Here is an 18324-nt window from a genome sequence, read left to right on the forward strand (position 1 = left end):
GGTTCCGGAACAGCTTTCCAGAGCACGAGACCGCAGGAGGCTGGACGGGGTGGGAGGAAATGACATCGCCGTGAGGGCAAGGTCGCGGTGGCCCACACAGTCGGTCTAGGCCCCCAGCTCCGGCAGCCGAGGCTCGTTATTCACAGATGATCGGGTCTGTAAAGGGCCTGGACCTCCCTGCCCAGCGTTTGATCACAGGCGACGCAGGACAAGCTGCGGAGCAGGGCCCAGCTCTTCACCCCTCGGCTGGCAGCCACCCCAGAGAAAGAGCTGCTGGGCGCCCGGTGACACAGAATGGCACTGACTGTGCCGTATCCGTGATAACCTCGGGCCTGTTTCCAGTGGTGACAACGGCTGGTGGTCCGGAGCGCCAACCCCGGGCCCTGCCGAGCGCCGCGGCCCTCCCGCCCTCGGGTCTGGGGCCTCGTGAGCGAGCGAGCCCCCCCATTTCGCAGATGAAGGGACACAGCGAACAGTTCAGCGCCCGCAATGCTCCAAGCGCTCCACAGAGACGTTCATTTATCCGCATTATCAGCTCACCCGGGCCTCCCATCGGCCCTGTTTTTGCTCCAGTCATGCCGCTTGTTCGGCTACGGGAACCGGGCTCCGGAGGCCGCGGGAACGGCGCGGGGACGCGTGTGACACGGTGTTTTCTGACCCGTTACAGTCTATTTCGCACAGTTCGATAGGATTCGAACTCAGGCCTCCACAGGGCACTGCGCTTGCTCATGAAAGCACGGGGACTGGCTTCGGTTGAGTGGACGTTGCGGGATGGAGGCGGAACGGAGAGTAAAGAGGGCGACAGAGGGAGGGTGGGAAGTCACGGCCGAGCAGCAGAGCCCGCGCCCTGTGACAGGTGCCCCTGCGGCCGCGGACGCCCCCGTGACCCCGCCTCTTGCCTATTCCTGCCACCCCGAGTCCTTGCCGGTAGCCGGCGGCCCGTTCCCGTGCATGTGGTGTGCGACATGCGTTCTGTGTGGCATTCCCACGGCGAAGGAAGGGGAAGAGCATCCTAGGAGAGTCATAAGGAAGGGGCGCCCCGGGCTCAGCGGTGAGCGTCTGCCCCGGCCCAGGCCGTGACCCCGGGGTCCCGGGTTCAAGTCCCGCACCAGGCTCCCCGCAGGGAGCCTGCTTCTCCCTCTGCCTGTGTCTCTGCCTCTCTCTCTCTCTCTCTCTCTCTCTCTCTCTGTCTCTCAGGAATAAATAAAATCTTTAAAAAGAAAGGAACATCATAAGGAAGAGAAAACACACGTGCCGTCCTGGCCTGTGTTGATCCAAAAGGCCCACAGGGAAGTGGAGGCGCGCGTCCAACCTCGCTGTTGGAGGGTCGGCGGCCTCCCCTTTTGCCTCCTTACTTCATGTGTCTCCGCACACGACTCTTTTCCTGAATCATCTGCTTCTAGACGCGGGTGCGTGCATCACCCCTACGGGATTCCTGTCACTTTCCTTTAAGTCTAAAATTTTTTAAAATAGTTGGATGGGCGGCGCGGGAGGAAGATTTATAAAAAAGTCCTGGGAAAACCTTTCCTGAAAAGCTGTCTTAGTCTCCTAAGTAGCATTCTGGTGCTGCCTGAGCCCAAGGACCTGAGTCTAGGAGGGGGACGGTCCCACCTGAAACGCGGCACGGCGCCCACGGCCAGCGCTCTCCGTGAGCAGCCTGTGCCCGTGGGCCATGTCCGCCCGGCCTCGCGACCCGCAGCCCCCCGGAAACGGGAGGACCGTCACCATGGCCCCCTAGCCGGGACACGCAGGCCACCGCTGCACCCTGAGCTGCACGGCAGGTCCTCGAGCTGCACGGCAGGTCCTCGAGCTCCCGCTAAATGGTACAGTCCGCGTCACGGAAACCACTCAGAAGGCTCCTTTCTGGAATTCTCTCAGAGCAGGGCGAGCCGGGTGCTGGGAAGCAGGGCCCGGGGGCGCCCCCATAGGGGCTGCTGCTCGCCGCCTCCCTCCGAGGCCCTCCAGTGCTCGGGGCCACCTGCAGCAGCTGGTCCCTGCCTCTATGGCGTGACCCTGTCGCCACTGCAGCCCGGCCCTGCTTGGACCACACGTGTTTCACAGGCCGTCCCGTCACGTGAGCATCTAACCCCCACACGTCCAGGGTACGTTTGGGGCGATGAACGGTCACAGCTAAAGCGCGTCGGCTGTCCCCGGCCTTGGCACACGCAGCCCGCCGTCCGCAGGGCTCCCTGGTGCTGCTCCCTCCCTGCCTGGAGCTCCCTCTTGCCCCGGAGCCCCAGGTGCCCCTGGGCATCCCTGTCCCCAGGCTCCACCTGAGAAGGCCCAAGCCGCACCCCCGACCACTCCCCTGCACCCGCTCCCCCTCTTCGGGAGGCCCCCGGGCACCCAGGGCTCGTTTCGGGTCCTAATCTCAGGTCCCAGGATCAAACCTGCACTGGGCTCCACGCTCGGCAGGGAGTCTGAGGGAGATTCTCTCCCCTCCCTGCCCCTCCTGTGCTCATGTGCACGCACGCACGTGTGCGTTCTCTCCAAAATACATAATCGTAGAAGAAAAGGAAAGACCAGACCACCCCAAGCACCCGCGGGGTGCCTACACCCCAAGACCACCTGCTGTCCTTCACATCACCCCCTGCCCTCTCCTCCCTCCACACTCAGCCTTTTCTGCACCAGCCCCGGGCCTCTTGCTTCTCTCTCCCTTTAACATCCCAACTGTAGGCTCAGGACAGTCTTTAAGAGCAAAAGCTAAGAAACCAGGCCCTGGATGTATTTCTCGTCCATACAGCCTCAGGCAGGTTAGTTAATCCCCCGAGCCTCCACTGATCGCTTCCGTGCAGCGGGTATGAGGACAGTCCTCACAGGCCACACGGAAGTTTGGCAAGAAGCAAAAAACCAGACCCCAGACCCCAGACCCAGAAGGAAGCCCTCTGTTTGATGAGAACTATGAATTTCTTCAGACCCATCAACAGCTCAGGAAATGTTTAGTGAACAAGGAGCATGACGTCTCCCTGGCTGGACCGGCATTTAGGGCCAATCCAACCCAGACAAAGGGAGGAGAGTCTGTCGAACAAAAGGAGTCATTCACTGACGCTGTTCGTGTGTTCCTCCGCTGGGGTCACAACACTATTACAGGACACCAGCTGGGCTTCTGTTCTGAATAATACGAACTTGAAAAGCTCCAAAAATTTTTATTTTATTATTTTTTTAAGATTTTATTTAGGGGATCCCTGGGTGGCTCAGCGGTTTAGCGCCTGCCTTTGGCCCAGGGCATGATCCTGGAGTCCCAGAATCGAGTCCCGCGTCGGGCTCCCTGCGTGGAGCCTGCTTCTCCCTCTGCCTGTGTCTCTGCCTCTCTCTCTCTCTCTCCATGTCTATCATGAATAAATAAATAAATCTTTAAAAAAATAAAGATTTTATTTATCCAACAATCTTTAAAAAGAGGGCTCGGGCAGCTCAGTGGCTCAGCGGTTTACCACCAGCCTTCAGCCCAGGGTGTGACCTCAGGGTCCCGGGTTCGAGTCCCGTGTTGGGCTCCCTGCATGGAGCCTGCTTCTCCTTCTGCCTGGGTCCCTGCCTCTGTGTGTGTGTGTCTCTCATGAACAAATAAATAAAATCTTTTAAAAAAATAAAATAAAAAGAGGGCTGCATGTTATGAAAGCCTCAGTCTCTGAGGAGCTGAATTGCTAGTTTTTGAAATCTGAAATTACAGGGAGTTCTTCGTACAGTGTTGCGTGTCACCCCATTGGTGGAGGGTTCCAAGCCAGAACCCCTTAGTCACCAGCACCCAGGAGGTGCCCTCTGGTCCTAGAGAGCGGCACGGCCTTGCACACCCCCATCTGCTGTCAGACCCAGGACCCACCGTCAGGGAGCTCACGCTGTGCTCAGACCCTCCGTCCCTGCCGTCTGGTCCTCGCGGTGAGCCAGCAACCCCAGCGACGGCACAAGGCCTCGCCACACGCTCCCGGGACCCAAGGCCCAGGAGTCACTGCTGCTGATCTCAGCCTGGCCCTGCTCTGCCCAGAAAGGAGGGGATCTCTTCCTCCTGTACTGCCCAACCTTCGGCGCGGTCAGCCCCGGGGGTCCTGCACTGAGGCTCTCATCTGGTTCTGCTTTCTCCAGCCGTGGCCCCAGCTCTGTCCCAATGGCCCAGGTGGAGACGGGCTACATCCGGTGCATGCGCCTTAGCACCCTCTCTGTGGGTCCCACAGGGAAGCCAGGACTCGCCCCAGTCCTCCGACTCCTGCAAGTACCCCAGGGACTCCCATCCTCGGCGGGTAGGAGGCTTAGACAGTAGCACACTTCTCTTGAGCCTGGCCTAGTACCGCTCAGTGACCCTTGTGCAGGCTCAAGTCGGCCAGCTCCCTCCGCCTGCCCCTGGCTGTCCGCAGTCCAAACCCTCTATTTATCTAAAGAGGCCCCTGGCTACATTCTGTGCCTCCACCTTGTCTAACCATAGTGTTTCCTAACCTGGCCTGGGCCCAAACCCCATCCCTCCACCCCTAAACAGCCCCAACACTCATCAACGTGTTTGGGAAAGGCCCACGGAGAGCGCCGCTGCTCACAGGACTGAATCCATCCTCTAACTTAACCTTTTCATCGAGGGAAGAAGCAACTTATTTTCTTCTTTCTTCTTCTATTTTTTTTTCTTTTTAGAGATTTTATTTGCTTATTTGAGAGAGAGTGAGAGCGCACGCACACAAGACGTGGGGAGGGGCAGAGGGAGAGGGAAAAGCGGGGAGCCGGGATGCTGGGATCCTGACCTGAGCTGAAGGTAGTCGCTTAAAGCACTGGGCCACCAGGTGCGCCGAGAAACAAGTTCTATTCATGCAAAAGTGTCCAGACCCAGAGCCTTGTCTGCAGATGAACCTGCCCAGTCCAAAGTCTGGGAGGCAATACTGAACCCTGGCAGATTTACTCAAGGGAGCGTCGTGGGGAGGTGGACACCTACAGGAACCTTTGGAGCGAATGTCAGTTAAATAAAACTTGGTACCAAAGACCCACTTCAACAGAGTTAAGAGACCACAACGTACATAAACCAGACCAGATTCAGTCCATCCACATCAGGAGAAAGCTAAGCCCAGAACCATCGGAGAAGCAGGTATTGGAACACAAGGGAGGTGTCTGTGGTCTGCCTGCCTTTGTCTCCACTGAGATGCTAAACTACTTATGGTTCATCTAAGAGATGAGCTCTGATTGAGGTTTAATAAAGGGAAAAGGGGGGCGCCTGGGTGGCTCAGCCAGTTAAGCGTCTGCCTTCCGTTCAGGTCATGATCCAGGGTCCTGAGATCGAACCCCACATTGGGCTGCTTGCTTAGCAGTGAGGCTGCTTCTCCTTCTAAAAAAAATAAAAAATAAAAATAAAAATAAAAAAATAAAGGGAAAAGAGGCAGTGAAGGAAGTAAAAGTATGAGAGGAGCGAAGAGGCCCTGCAGGAAGGAATGCTTGGAAACAGCAAGCAGGGCATGCGCATTTCTCCTTGAAGAAAAAAGGACTATTGACTTATTTCACTCAGCATAATACCCTCCAGTTCATGGGATGAGCACTGGGTGTTATTCTATACATTGGCAAATTGAACACCAATAAAAAATAAATTTATAAAAAAAAATAAAATAAAGGTCATATTTTAATAATAATAAAAAGAATTTTTGCATATCCAAAAATAAATAAATAAAGTAAATGAGAGTTAATAAAAAAAAAAAAGAAAGGACGATGGGGAGAAAAGCTGCTACTTTTACTACAATTGGGTCTGCATCCTTTCAATTACTTGGGCCCAGATTCCTACATAGTAAATGATGGTTGGAGCTAAAGCAGCTACCAGATACTTCTTACCTAATTAGAAAGTCCCCATCACTCCCTTTCGTACACTCAAACTCCCTCACTTACTTATATTTACTGCCTGACCCAGTGATTTTTTTAAAATTTCAGAATCAAACTATGAATAAATTCAAAATAAAATACAAAGTTTTCAGATGAACTGAATAGCACTAATGATTTTTCTTAACAAAAACAGACTGAATAATAGACTATACTTACTCGCAGAGGAGGATTCCATTTTCTAACCCTGTCCGAAAATCTCTGTCACCAAAACTTCTGCCGGTTACTTGCTGGAAAAAGAGAGAGAGAGAGAGAGAGAGAGCATAAATTTTTCTTTTTCAATCAGGAAGCTCAATGATTTTTTTTTTTTTTTAATATTTAAGAGGCTTCAAATAACTGGTGACATTTCCAAGAATGGGGAAAATCTGTTAGGTCTGAATTTCCTTTCCATGTGTAGCTTTGCTGAGATCAGCTAATCTTAAATTTAGACCATTATTTTGAAGCTTTTTCCTACCCAATACCTTAAAAAAAAAAATGTCTGTTCTTCCTGATAAGGATATTACTTTTGGGGCTTGGCCATAATAAGTCAAGGCCACGGCCTCAACCCACACACTTTCAAAAAAGTCTGCAGAAAGCACCACCTAAGGATAAAGTCTCTATTTGTTAAAACATTAAAGGGGCAGAGGAGGGGAGGATACAGACACTTAACCTCAAGAGACAAACATCAAGACAGGAATATGAGAGCCAATACCCATAATAATTTGGGGTGAAAGAGGAAAATAAAATCTGGAAAAGAATGAGTAACAGCCCAGGACTGATTCTTGATGCCTCTGGCTCTCAGCAGCCGTTCGACCTAGGCACTGGGGCACTCACTGTCAAATATAAGAATATTGAGTATCTACAGTGTGCCTGATAAATATGCATACTATAAACCCTAAAGCAACTTCTAAAGTAGCAAAATAAACACAGTATAGTTAATAAGCTTGGAAAGGAGATAAACTAGAACCATAAAAAATACTCCTAATAATTAAAAAAGGCAAAAAGAAAAAAGAGGAAAAGAGAATACAGAACAGATAAAAAAATAAAATTAAGTGACAATACTGTAGACTTACACCTAACCATATCAATAAGTGCATTAAATACAAATGGCCTAAACATCTCCAATTGAAAGACAGAGATTATCATATTGGGAAAAAAAGCAAGAGCAAACAATGTGCTGCCTAGGAAAAATGCAGTTTAAATATAAATATAGGGATCCCTGGGTGGCGCAGCGGTTTGGCGCCTGCCTTTGGCCCAGGGCACGATCCTAGAGACCCGGGATCGAATCCCACGTCAGGCTCCCAGTGCATGGAGCCTGCTTCTCCCTCTGCCTGTGTCTCTGCCTCTCTCTCTCTGTGTGTGTGTGACTACCATAAATAAATAAATTAATTAATTAAAAAAAAATAAATATAAATATAGCAGTAGGTTAAAAATAGAAGAATGGAATAAAAATAATAACATGCTAATGCTAATTTTGAAAAGCTGGATATTAATATCAGACAAAGAAACTTTTAGAAGAGTAATATGAAAGACAGACAAAGTCATTTCATAATGACAAAGAGTTTAGCTAATTAGGAAGACAAAAAAAAAAAATCCTAAACAGTTTTGCATCTAATAAAAACTTCAAAATACATAAGCCAAAACATATATCTTCAAGGAGAAATAAACAAATTCACAACTAAAATTAGAAATATATTATCTCTCTCCCACAAGTGATAGAATAAGCAAACAAAAAATGAGTAAGGATATAGAAGACTTGAACAACACTGTCAACCAAATTGACTTACTTGACATTTCAACAACACTTCACCCTACAATAGCAGAATACATGTTTTTCTCCTTTAGTTCACAATGAACATGTATTGAGATAGACCAACTTCTGGGTCAGTAAACAAGTCTCCACACACTTAAAATAACTCAACCCATAAAAAAAGCATGTCATCTGACTACAATGGAATTAACTTAGAAATTAACAGAATATTAACAGAAATTAACAGAAATATCTCTAGGAAAAAAATCCAAATAATTTTAGACTAAGTAATGCCATGTTAGCCCACTGATGAAAGAAGAAATAAAAAGAAATTAGAATATACTTTGTAGTGAAAGAATATGGCAACATAAAAATGTATGGAAAGACACTAAAGCAGTATTTTGGGGAAATATATAGCACAAAACACCTGTAACAGAAAAGAAGACCTTAAATTAATGAATTTTGTTTCTTTCTACATTAATTAAGTCCAAATTAAGTAGAAAAAAAGGGGGGAACCATATCAGTTGCAATCAAATCAAATAGAAAACCACAAAGCAATAAAGAAAAATCAATGAAATCAAAAGCAATTTACTTGAGACCAATAAAATTGGGAAACATCCAGCCAGGTTGATAAATCTTTAGCTAATAGAACAAAAAATCTTTGGGTTTTAGCCAGAAGAGAAAGACACAAATTACTAACATCAGGAATGATAGAGATGACATCATTACAGATTTTACAGGCATTAAACAGATAACAGTGAATTTTATACATGAATTTATTTCAATATATTTACCAACTTAGATGCACTGGATAAATTTCTTGACACAAACAACCCAAGTTCGTTCAATAAAGAAACAGGTAACTTTCCCCAAAGAAAATGTCAGTCCCAGAAGGTTTATCTGGTAAATTACAACAAATGTGTAAGGAAGAAGTAATGCAATTCTACATAAACTATTCCAGACAACTGAAGAGGAAAGCATACTTCCCAACTTATTCTATTAGGTCAGGATTACCCTGATTCCAAAATCAGGCAAAAATATTAAAACATGCACACACGCATGCACACACACAGAAAATATGCCAACATGTTGTCTCTTCGTGGTGGGAAGCAGGTGTGATTTTTGTTCTCTTTTTTAAATTTTCCCTACTTTCCTAGAACTTTCAAGAAAGAAAGAAAGAAAGAAAGAAAGAAAGAAAGAAAGAAAGAAAGAAAAAAAAGAAAAATAGTCCTTTGTTAATAACTTCTCATTTTTACTTAAGGGAATGTGAGAAAATGGATAAAAAGTAGCTTGTAGTTACAGTTTGCAAATATCTAGCTCTCTTCCTAAAATAAAGAAATTACGAAATATCTCTTTTAAAAAGCTAAGATTTTTAAACACAGACTTTAAAAAATTTAGCATTTTCTTTCCTGACTCTATTAGTTCTAATTTATATTCTTAAAACACCACTAACATGATCTGTAAAAGTAACCTTTTTGGGAGCACTTGATGGGATGAGCACTGGGTGTTATTCTATATGTTGGCAAACTGAATACCAATAAAAAATAAATTTATATATAAAAAAAGTAACCTTTATTCACCAAGAAGTGATTAGAAGGTTCTGAAAACATTTTCCCCAATTCTTTACATTTTTATTATAATTTGGGGTGCTAACAGTGGGAACCCAGAGGGTTTACCTATATCTATTACAGAATCTCTGGCCAAGATAACCCAGGTCCCTCTCCATTTAATGAGCCATGATAATGGGCAGGGTCATCAGAAACACAATCAGACATGGACACTGCATGTGAAACGCTCAGAGAGGAAAGTGGATACCTAAAACTCATATCCTAAATAGAAGGTAACAGGACTATTTAGATTATAAGAAAACATTGGTGGTCCATGGATTACTCAAAATTCTCATGTACTATTTAAAATTATGTTGTATGTGATGCATGGCTCGGAAGACACGTCAAGGAGACTTGATTTAACAGCCAGTCTGCTAATTAACATCCTCCAGGGTGTAGCCGCATTAAATTCAATTTCCCGACTGCCAACGCTAGAGGTGGGAACGGGGCCCCGTGCATCTGGAGGAAGGTCATTTCTGCCTCTGTTCTTCCTCTCTTCCTTCCCTGCTCCTGTGTCCATCAGGCCACAGCCTTCTCACTGCTCTCTGCGGACCCTAATGCCATCCTTTCTTCCGAGCCCAAGTCATTCAGTATAGACGGGTCTAGATCTTGGTTAAGAAGGTCAACAGTTGAATAGACTCCAGAGATTCAACAAGGACCATGCACTGAAGAGGCAGGTCCTGAGACCAGCAGCAGCAGCATCTTCCCCTGGAATCAATGTCAGAAATACAGTCCAGCCCTCCTTTCCCTCTACGAGATCTACTTAATCAGAACCAACATCCCAAAAAAGACCCCCCCCATGTGACTCACACGCACAGGAAATTTTACAAAGCCCTGACCTCGCCTATGAACGTGAGCCAACAGCTCAGCATCAGAAAAGGACGACCTTCCACTGGAATCAGGATTTCGGACGTCCTGTCTCAACAACCCCTCTCAGCAACATCTTTCTGTTGTGTTTACAACGTCACACATTGTGTATTTTGACGCTAAAGACCGTTAATTACTGTTCCTTTCTTGACAGCATTAAACCATTGCTATAAAAAATAGGACTGTCAAGAATCAACCACCGGCACCCACGGTCCAGGAGCAGCGGAAGTGAACAATCATCCCCCAAAAGCTTCACTAACCTTCCCCCCTGGATCCCAACTAAGGCCTCTCATTAACCTTCCAGACAAGGCACTGGCCAAGCCATGAGCTCCCGATGACTCTCCAAGGACGCTGAGCAGGATGGGGAAGACCCAGGAAAACTCTTACTACGGAGAGCCTGAGGTGGGGACAGAGAGGAGTGGTGGGGAGAGCGCCCGAGTTCAGGAGCATCCCAGGGCTAGCAGTGGAAAGGCAGCTTGAAATGTCAAGGACGCCTTATCATTTCCCCCAGATCCTGCTCTCCACTCCCTGCTGACCCTCGCCTATCTGACCATTAGTCCTTGCAGCTCCATCCTGGCAGCTGTTCAGCTTTGCCATGCTTGACCCCTCTCCCTCACACCCCGTCACACCCCATCACACCCACCAACAAATTCCGTTGGTTTTCCCTTCGGAACTTAGCCAGGACTCAACGGCTTCTCACTGCCTCCACTCTACCACCTACTCCGAGCCCAGATAAGTCTCTTCACTGGCCTTCCTGCTCCCACCCTTGCCTCCCTTCCCTCTACTCTCAACGGAGCAAGCCTGGGTAACCTCGTGACGTTAGATCATGCCACTATTGCACTTAAAATCCCTCAATATCTCCCCATCTCACTCACACTAAGGGCCAAAGTTCCTACTGTTCCCTCAAGGCCTTCACCAGAGAAACAAGCAAGAAACAAATAAAAAAACGAATACAAACCGCGGACCAAACCACTGGACGCCACCGTGAGTGGCTCTAATGACCTTGTGCGCACGTCCTCATTCGGAGAGATCCAAGAAGCACTTACGCTGGCACCTATGTCACCAACTGTGCCCTGCGCGCCTTTCGGGAAAGCCTAAGACCAGATTTCTTTCCCTGCTTTATGCTTCAGGATTAATTCATTTTTATCACTATCCAAAATAGTGGTGATTTACAGCAATGGAGGGACATGTGGCAAATGTCAGATTAAAATAATAAATGGGGACGCCTGGGGGGCTCAGGGGTTGAGCATCTGCCTTCGGCCCAGGGCATGACCCCGGGGTCCTGGGATAGAGTCCCGCGTCGGGCTCCCCGCAGGGAGCCTGCCTCTCCCTCTGCCTGGGTCTCTGCTTCTCTCTCTGTGTGTCTCTCATGAATAAACAACATCTTTTTTAAAAAATAATAAATGGATAGCTTAACAGAACACTGGTGATTTTGGAGGAAAAGAAATGCTTCCATCTACCCGAGAAATTAAACCAAAAGCAGAGGAAGCCACCACAGTTGTGTTATCCCACTATTTTACACAAGGAATTATTAAGTAAACTCATCTGTATTTGATTTCCTTCTCATTGAACTAAAAGGTAATTTTATATTTCTGAGTCTGTGCATGTCGGTGGCGCAGCTCTCAACCATTCAAATCACTGAAATATGGAGTGCTTAAAAAAAAAAGTCTACTAACACAACCACACAACTGGATGGTAACATTTTTATGTGTTTCTAATGTAACACATTATATATCAAAATGATACACTTTGCTAACTACCTTGTTACACTATTATTAATTGCCAGGAAGAGTTAAAGACTCCCAAGAGCCAGCCTCTTGCTCATTATCATTTATACGAACTATATTTCAGAAATATTTTCATTAATCTTCAGTTGTTTGTTTGTTTGTTTGTTTTTAAGAATTTATTTATTTATTCATCATAGACACACACACACAGAGAGAGAGAGAGAGGCAGAGACCCAGGCAGAGGGAGAAGCAGGCTCCATGCAGGGAGCCCGACGCGGGACTCAATCCCGGGACTCCAGGGTCACGCCCTGGGCCAAAGGCAGGCGCCAAACCGCTGAGCCCCCCAGGAATCCCCCAGTTGTTGTTTTTTAAAGCAATCTGGTGGACAAACTGCAGTCCCCTAATAAACTGCACGCCTGAAGAGGATTTTAAATAAACGTTGGAAACCCTATTAACATGGCCCTAAGAGGAGAGTCCATTGCCTGACAAAACGATGGTCCCTGGATTCAGGCAACTGAAAAAAATACAGAATTTAATATATTTTGACTTTTTGAAAGACATGGATATTTTCTAAGTTGTGCAAAAACAGGCACGCTTCATCCCACGTTTTATTTTTTTTATTTCCCAAGTCCACCTCGTAAGGTGAGAGTGGGAGATTTTACTTGTCCCTCCGTGCTGCGTACCCCGAGCCTAGAGAAGTCCTCGGCTCGCAGTAGATACTCAATAAATATTTGTTGAAATAATGATAATTAAAAAAAAGGTACGCTTTCACAAGGTTGTGATCTCCTCCTCTAAACAGTAAAATGAAAAATAATACGCCTTTGAAATTCACGGGAGAAGATCATGTGCGGCTCCTTACACGCCCTTCTCTCCTGATCACATCTGACTTATTTAATAAAAGGACATCTCTGCATATTTTCACACTTCAACTGTAACATAAAGCAGAACAGAATTGCTCTTATTTTTCACATTTACTGAGAAATAAATCCACTGCTATTTCTGTCTCCTTCGTGGGGTTGCTAGAAAAATCCAATCAAGTTTCTATGGAAACTCTTCATAAACAACCATAAGTCATACTCCCCTGAACTAGAATTAGCAATCGGCCAGTCAATCATCCACCGAGTACCCGTGTCGTGCCAGACGATGTACCAGGGGTGCCTGTGAGACCGAAATAGTGCAATCTGTAGGCCGCCCAGCAAGAACCCACAACCCAGGGGCAAGGATCACACCGCAGGGTGGGCAACGGAGGGGGAGCACGGACGCGGCCTACGAGGGCGCAGCGGGAGCAGCAGACAAGGGTGCAGCCCCGAAGGCACAGCCGAGTCCTGGGCGCCTTCAGATCCACCAGCCCCGCCGGACGTGCTCTCGGGTCCAAATGCCGCCAGGGATGATGTCATATGACCCCATAAGCACCCAGTGAGGTGGCTCCTGTGATGGTCATTGGTTCCACTGCGAGACCAAGGAAACCCAGAGGTCAAGCAATGCGACCAAGGACTGAGCCCCGGGTGGTAGGACTGTAGGGTCCTCGGCCCCCAGCATGATTGGGGCAGCGGCGAGCAGAGGAATGAATGGCTCTGCCCGCGACAGGCCAGGACGGCCCCTGCGGACCTGCTCCTCAACAGGCCCCAATGGAAGGAGCCAGAGGAGGGCGTCCACGCAGACCCCAGGCCCCGCAAAGCTTCCCTGAGCCCAGGGGGGTCCAAGGGCCCAGCGCAGCCGGGAGGCCACGGGAGGGGTGCTGGGTCCCGAGGCGCCAGCGTGGGCACGGCCCCCACGTCAAAGGTCTGGGCGCCACAGCCCCGGGCTGACCCTGATGGGAAGCGAGGCGGGATGGGGAGGAGCTCCTTGGCCATCGTTCTCCCGGTGCCCCCACCGCTCACGCCTCAAGGGCCCCCCGAGGTGAGATTGTGCTGGATGCCGTCCGTAGGGCCTCGCGCACCTGCCCAGCCCTATTGGTGGACGTCAAGGCTGGGTGGGTGCACACTGGCTGCCCAGGCCTCCTTCAGCTACCCCAGCCCACGTTCCTCTACAGGTGCTTTCTGCCCCTCTCTTTTCAGCCCTTCCTCCGAAGGAAGAACTACACTTTACCCATCTCGTCCCGTCCCCGGGCACCGTCCCCTCCCATCCCCGGGTGCCATTCCCTCCCATCCCCGGGTGCCATCCTGTCCTGTCCCCTCTCATCCCCTGCTGTCCCATCCCATCCCATCCCCGGGTGCCGTCCCCTCCCCGGGTGCCGTCCCGTCCCCTCCCCAGGCACCGTCGCCTCCCCAGGTGCCATCCCGTCCCATCTCCAGGAGCCATCCCATCGCCGGGCGCCTACCTGCCCCTCGGCCCACAGTAGTCTTCATCCCCCAGCTGGGAGCGCGCGTTCCCTCTTCCCTTAAAGACCCGAATTTGGCCCCTCCAACCATATCCGGTTCATCTCCTTCCTTTTTTTTTTTTTTTTTTAAGAGATTTATTGATTTATCTGACACCGAAAACGAGCACACAGGCAGGGGACGTGGCAGGCAGAGGGAGGGGAGGCACAGGCTCCCCCAACAGGGAACCTCACACGGGGCTCGGTCCCAGGCCCCCAGAATGATGACCTGATGCTTCGCCACCTGAGCCCCCGGGTGCCCCTTTTCCCCGCCTTCCAGGGTCCAAGCTCCCCGCGTGAGCGTGCAGTGTCCGCCACCTTCTCCCCGTCGCCCGCAGGCCTACGAGCCGGCCCGGCCACTCTCAATCCGCGGACAAGGCCTCAAGTTGAGTGGAGACCCGTGGGCTGGGCCCGGGCTACAGGAGCAGGAGCGCGCTCAGCAGAGCCACGAACCCGCAGCCGCCATCAGCTCCCCCCACCCAGAGGGAGGGTGCCTGCCCCTCCTCCAGGGGCCTGCGCGGCGGGCGCACGCCAATCCCACCATGGCGCCTGGGCATGGCCGGACGGTGACTGTCACTGTCACATGGACAACAGCACTAAAGTTAGAGCCCGTTACTACTTTCTCTCTTCCATACTGGGCGCAGGTCCTCCTCTCTGGTGTTCAGCAGCCCATGCCTCCCCGGTCCTCCTGGGACATCCCGGATCCGCCCCCTGATGTGTCCTCAGTGGATCCAGGTCTCAGCAGCGTGACAGCGGCCACTCCCGGCTCCTCGGACCACGGGCGTCGTACAGGCCCCCCCGGGTGGGACAGCCCCGCTGCCCCTCGACCCCCACTCGGCAGGCAGCCCCCCAGCACCGGGCGGCCCACGGCCACGGCCGCGGCAGGCACTCGCTCCCTGCGGGTACGACAGGTTCCCGTGCTTCCTTCGCTCGGCCCTTGCCCCTCGCCAGCCGCACGGTCCCCCGCTGGGCAGGCCCCGCCTGTGAATGCGTCTCGTACCATAACTCAGCCTTTCTAGAAGCACCCCACCTTCACATCTCCTTAACTAGGGCACGTGAGCTCGCATTTTCCAATGTGGCACCGAGCCTCCTCCCCACGCTCGAGCATCCGACGCCCAGCGTCTTCCCCAACACGTCCCCCCGGTCACCTACTGACCGTTTCACGTTGAAGGGGGTCCGAAGTGTGAGACACGTCCCTGACCCAGGAGCAGCGAGGAGGGCCGGGTGCTCCCTCCAAGCGGCCTTCGAGCCTGTCCCGCCCGCTCGACATGACCGCGGCCGCGCGCAGCGCCGAGGAGCCCCCACGGCCGGCCCGGCGTCCCTTCGCACCGCACTGATGTCCGCCCGGGTCATCGGCACAGCCCTGCATGTCACAGGTGCCGTGGAGCGACTCGCTGTGGTCCCACGGTGGCTCTCGGCGAGGATGCGGCCGGCCAGGCCCCTTCCCGCCACCCTTGCGCTGCCACACTCTCCGCACGACAGCTGCCTGCGTGCCCTGCGCTCCGCGTAGCCAAGGAACGGACGTGAGGCCTGCAGTGCTTTAATCAGTGTCAGGACCGTGATCCTCCCTAGCCCCAGGCGGAGGCCCTTAGCCTGCAGGATAGCGAAATGCCATCTGTCACCAGAAAGCCAGAGGCACCTTTTGCAGCCGCAGATTGACAGACTCTAGTTTGAAACCGCCGGACCTGATGAAGAACGCAGGCCACGCTCAGAAGCACCCGGGAGCTTCGGATCCTGCGTGGGGCGCCGTGGGCCGTGGCGGGTGCGCAGCCTCAGGGTGCACTCGCCTCCCAGGGGACGGGACCCAGCAGCACACACTGAGCCCCCACACGACACAAAGCGTCCGTGCGTTGCGGGGAGTAAAGCCGACCAGGGGGCCCGGGAGGCCGGCGTCCAGCGGACACACTCTGGCTCCGCCGTCATTCTTACCTGGTGGCATGGTCTGGTCCTTAAATAAATACGTCAGTCCGGGCTAATTTTGGCAGCTCAGTGTACATGACCGTCACCCACCCCTCGGCACATTAACGCAGAAAAATCTTGGAATGAGGCAGGTCCGGGCCCAGCTTTCAGGTCTGACACTCAGGAGCTGCGTGACCCTGAGCAAGTGGCTTCAGGTCTGAGCCCGCTCCCGGGGCCCCGAGACACAGTCGCAGGAGCCTGTTCTTTGGGGCACTTGGAGTTTACAAATCACACGTAGAAACCATCTAGTAGGATATTTCATCCTGCTTGGAAGTTCTTACTTCCTCCTCACCCCCCCCCCTACCCCAAGCTTTATATCTAAGGAGACAAAAAAGAGAAAAAAAGAAAGAAATTCACGACTTCAGTGTCTAAATCAGGTGGTTGCAATTTTCAGAAATAAAGCTCAGGAAAAAGGGTACGGTTGGGGCCACTCGACAGATGGAGCTGGGCCTGCAGGTGCCGGATATAAAAGCACACAGGCAGCCGGCGTGCCAGCCGCCTCCACGCAGCGTCTGGGCAAAACGAGACCACGGGGAAACAGTTGTGCAAACCCAGGATACGACACGTCTTGTAGGAAGACTGCCCTTCAACATGCCACCGTCCCCAAGAAGAGAGGAGGGGAGAGGCTTGGGAGACAATCGTTCAAATGCTTTGCCTGCTCTCTAAGAAAACCCCGGTTTCCAGGGATCCTCGGGTGGCTCAGCAGTTCAGCACTTGCCTTCGGCCCAGGGCGCGATCCTGGAGTCCCGGGATCGAATCCCGCGTCGGGCTCCCTGCATGGAGCCTGCTTCTCCCTCTGCCTGTGTCTCTGCCTCTCTCTCTCTCTCTATCATGAATAAATAAATAAAATCTTAAAAAAAAAAAAAAAAGAAAAGAAAGAAAACCCCGGTTTCCAACGAAACTTCAATGAGGGCCTTCTGGGCACCAGCGCGGAAACCTGAAACATTCCGGCCATTTGCTACGACAAGGGCATCACCCACTTGACGAAGACCGGCAGCGGCCTGTGGCTGCGTAGGAGGACTTGGAGCTGCATGCTCAAGTATTTAGAGGGAAGGAGGTCGGATGCCTGTGATTTATTCTGGAATGGTTGAAAAAATACTTGGGGTACATGTGAGAGCGTGTGAGAGAGAGAAATGCAGAAAATGTTTGCAATTATTGAAACCAGGTGGGGTTTACGTGGGTTTCTCTGAACTGATCTACCTCCCTTCCCTCCTCCCTCCCCCCTCCTCCTTCTTTCCTTCCTTCCTTTCCTTCTTTCCTTCTTTCTTTCAATGTTCCAAGATGTTCGTAGCAAACCGGTGTCTGGGGCTAGGACTGCAAAGTCACCAAGCGGCTCAGCCCTCAGAGCGCACAGGTGCGCAGCCCAGCCCGCGCCTTCTCCTCACTCGGTCGCGTTCCTAGGGCCCCTTCTCCCCTTCTCTTACCTGTTCCCACCGACGACAGTCACTATCACTCACTTGCCAGTGTGCTACTGGGCGTTTCATTTATATGCACCCACCCTCTCACCTGCTCCCTGCACGCAAACGGCACTCGCCAGCCACCCAACCGACGTGATGTGAGCACCGAGGATGGCAAGGAAAGAAGGGTCAAGCCCCTCAGCTTCCTGACTCGGGGCAAAGCTCTGGGACTGGACGCTGCCAGGTACATGCAGTCACTGCGGCAGGGCCGTGTGAGGAACGATCCATTTCGCCACTTGATGGTCTAATAACCGAAGAATCCTCCGCCGAGAATCCCAAGTAACTGCAAAACTGTTGTCTTTCACCAGGATTTGGCATCTAAGAAGGCATCCAAGTCAAATTAGGACACTACTAGGCTTCACCCGAACAAGTTATTAGATAACCAAGCGAAAATAAAACACGGCGGAAGAGAAGGAGACCTTGCCGTTTGTGACGACATGGATGGGCCCAGAGGGCATCGTGCTCGGTGGAAGGAATCAGCCAGAGAAAGACAAACACAGATGACGGCACTTATATGTGGAATATAAAAAAGTAATAATAATAAGCGAACCACAAACAAACCCAGAAAAAGAAAAACCCAGACTCTTAAATATGGGGAACAAATCGGTGGTCACCAGCGGGGAACAGGGCAGGGGGGACGGGTGAAATAAATAAAGGGGACTAATAAAAAAAATAATAAAATAAAAATAAAGGGGACTAAGAGGTACGAACTCCTGGTTATAAAAGAAATAAGGCACGGTGACGCAAAGCCCAGCATTGGCAGTAGGGTCAACGGTCGTACGGAGACCGA

The 18324-nt window shown here is 50.9% G+C and overlaps 1 protein-coding gene across 14 annotated transcripts in view; it reads right to left on the minus strand.

Annotated features, from left to right (window-relative positions):
- The window catches only part of LIMCH1 (LIM and calponin homology domains 1), a 302543-nt gene that overhangs the window by 176158 nt on the left and 108061 nt on the right, over window positions 1-18324 (minus strand). For 13 of the 14 annotated variants that reach the window (XM_041742412.1, XM_041742409.1, XM_041742410.1 and 10 more), the window contains exon 2: window positions 5992-6062. The exons of the other annotated variant lie outside the window; for it this stretch is intronic. In XM_041742412.1, coding sequence (XP_041598346.1) covers window positions 5992-6062 — 71 coding nt within the window. The remainder of the gene's footprint in view (window positions 1-5991; window positions 6063-18324) is intronic. 14 annotated transcript variants of the gene reach the window in all.

The sequence above is a fragment of the Vulpes lagopus genome, unplaced genomic scaffold, assembly GCF_018345385.1.
Source record: "Vulpes lagopus strain Blue_001 unplaced genomic scaffold, ASM1834538v1 ctg48, whole genome shotgun sequence".
NCBI classification, from domain to species: domain Eukaryota; kingdom Metazoa; phylum Chordata; class Mammalia; order Carnivora; family Canidae; genus Vulpes; species Vulpes lagopus.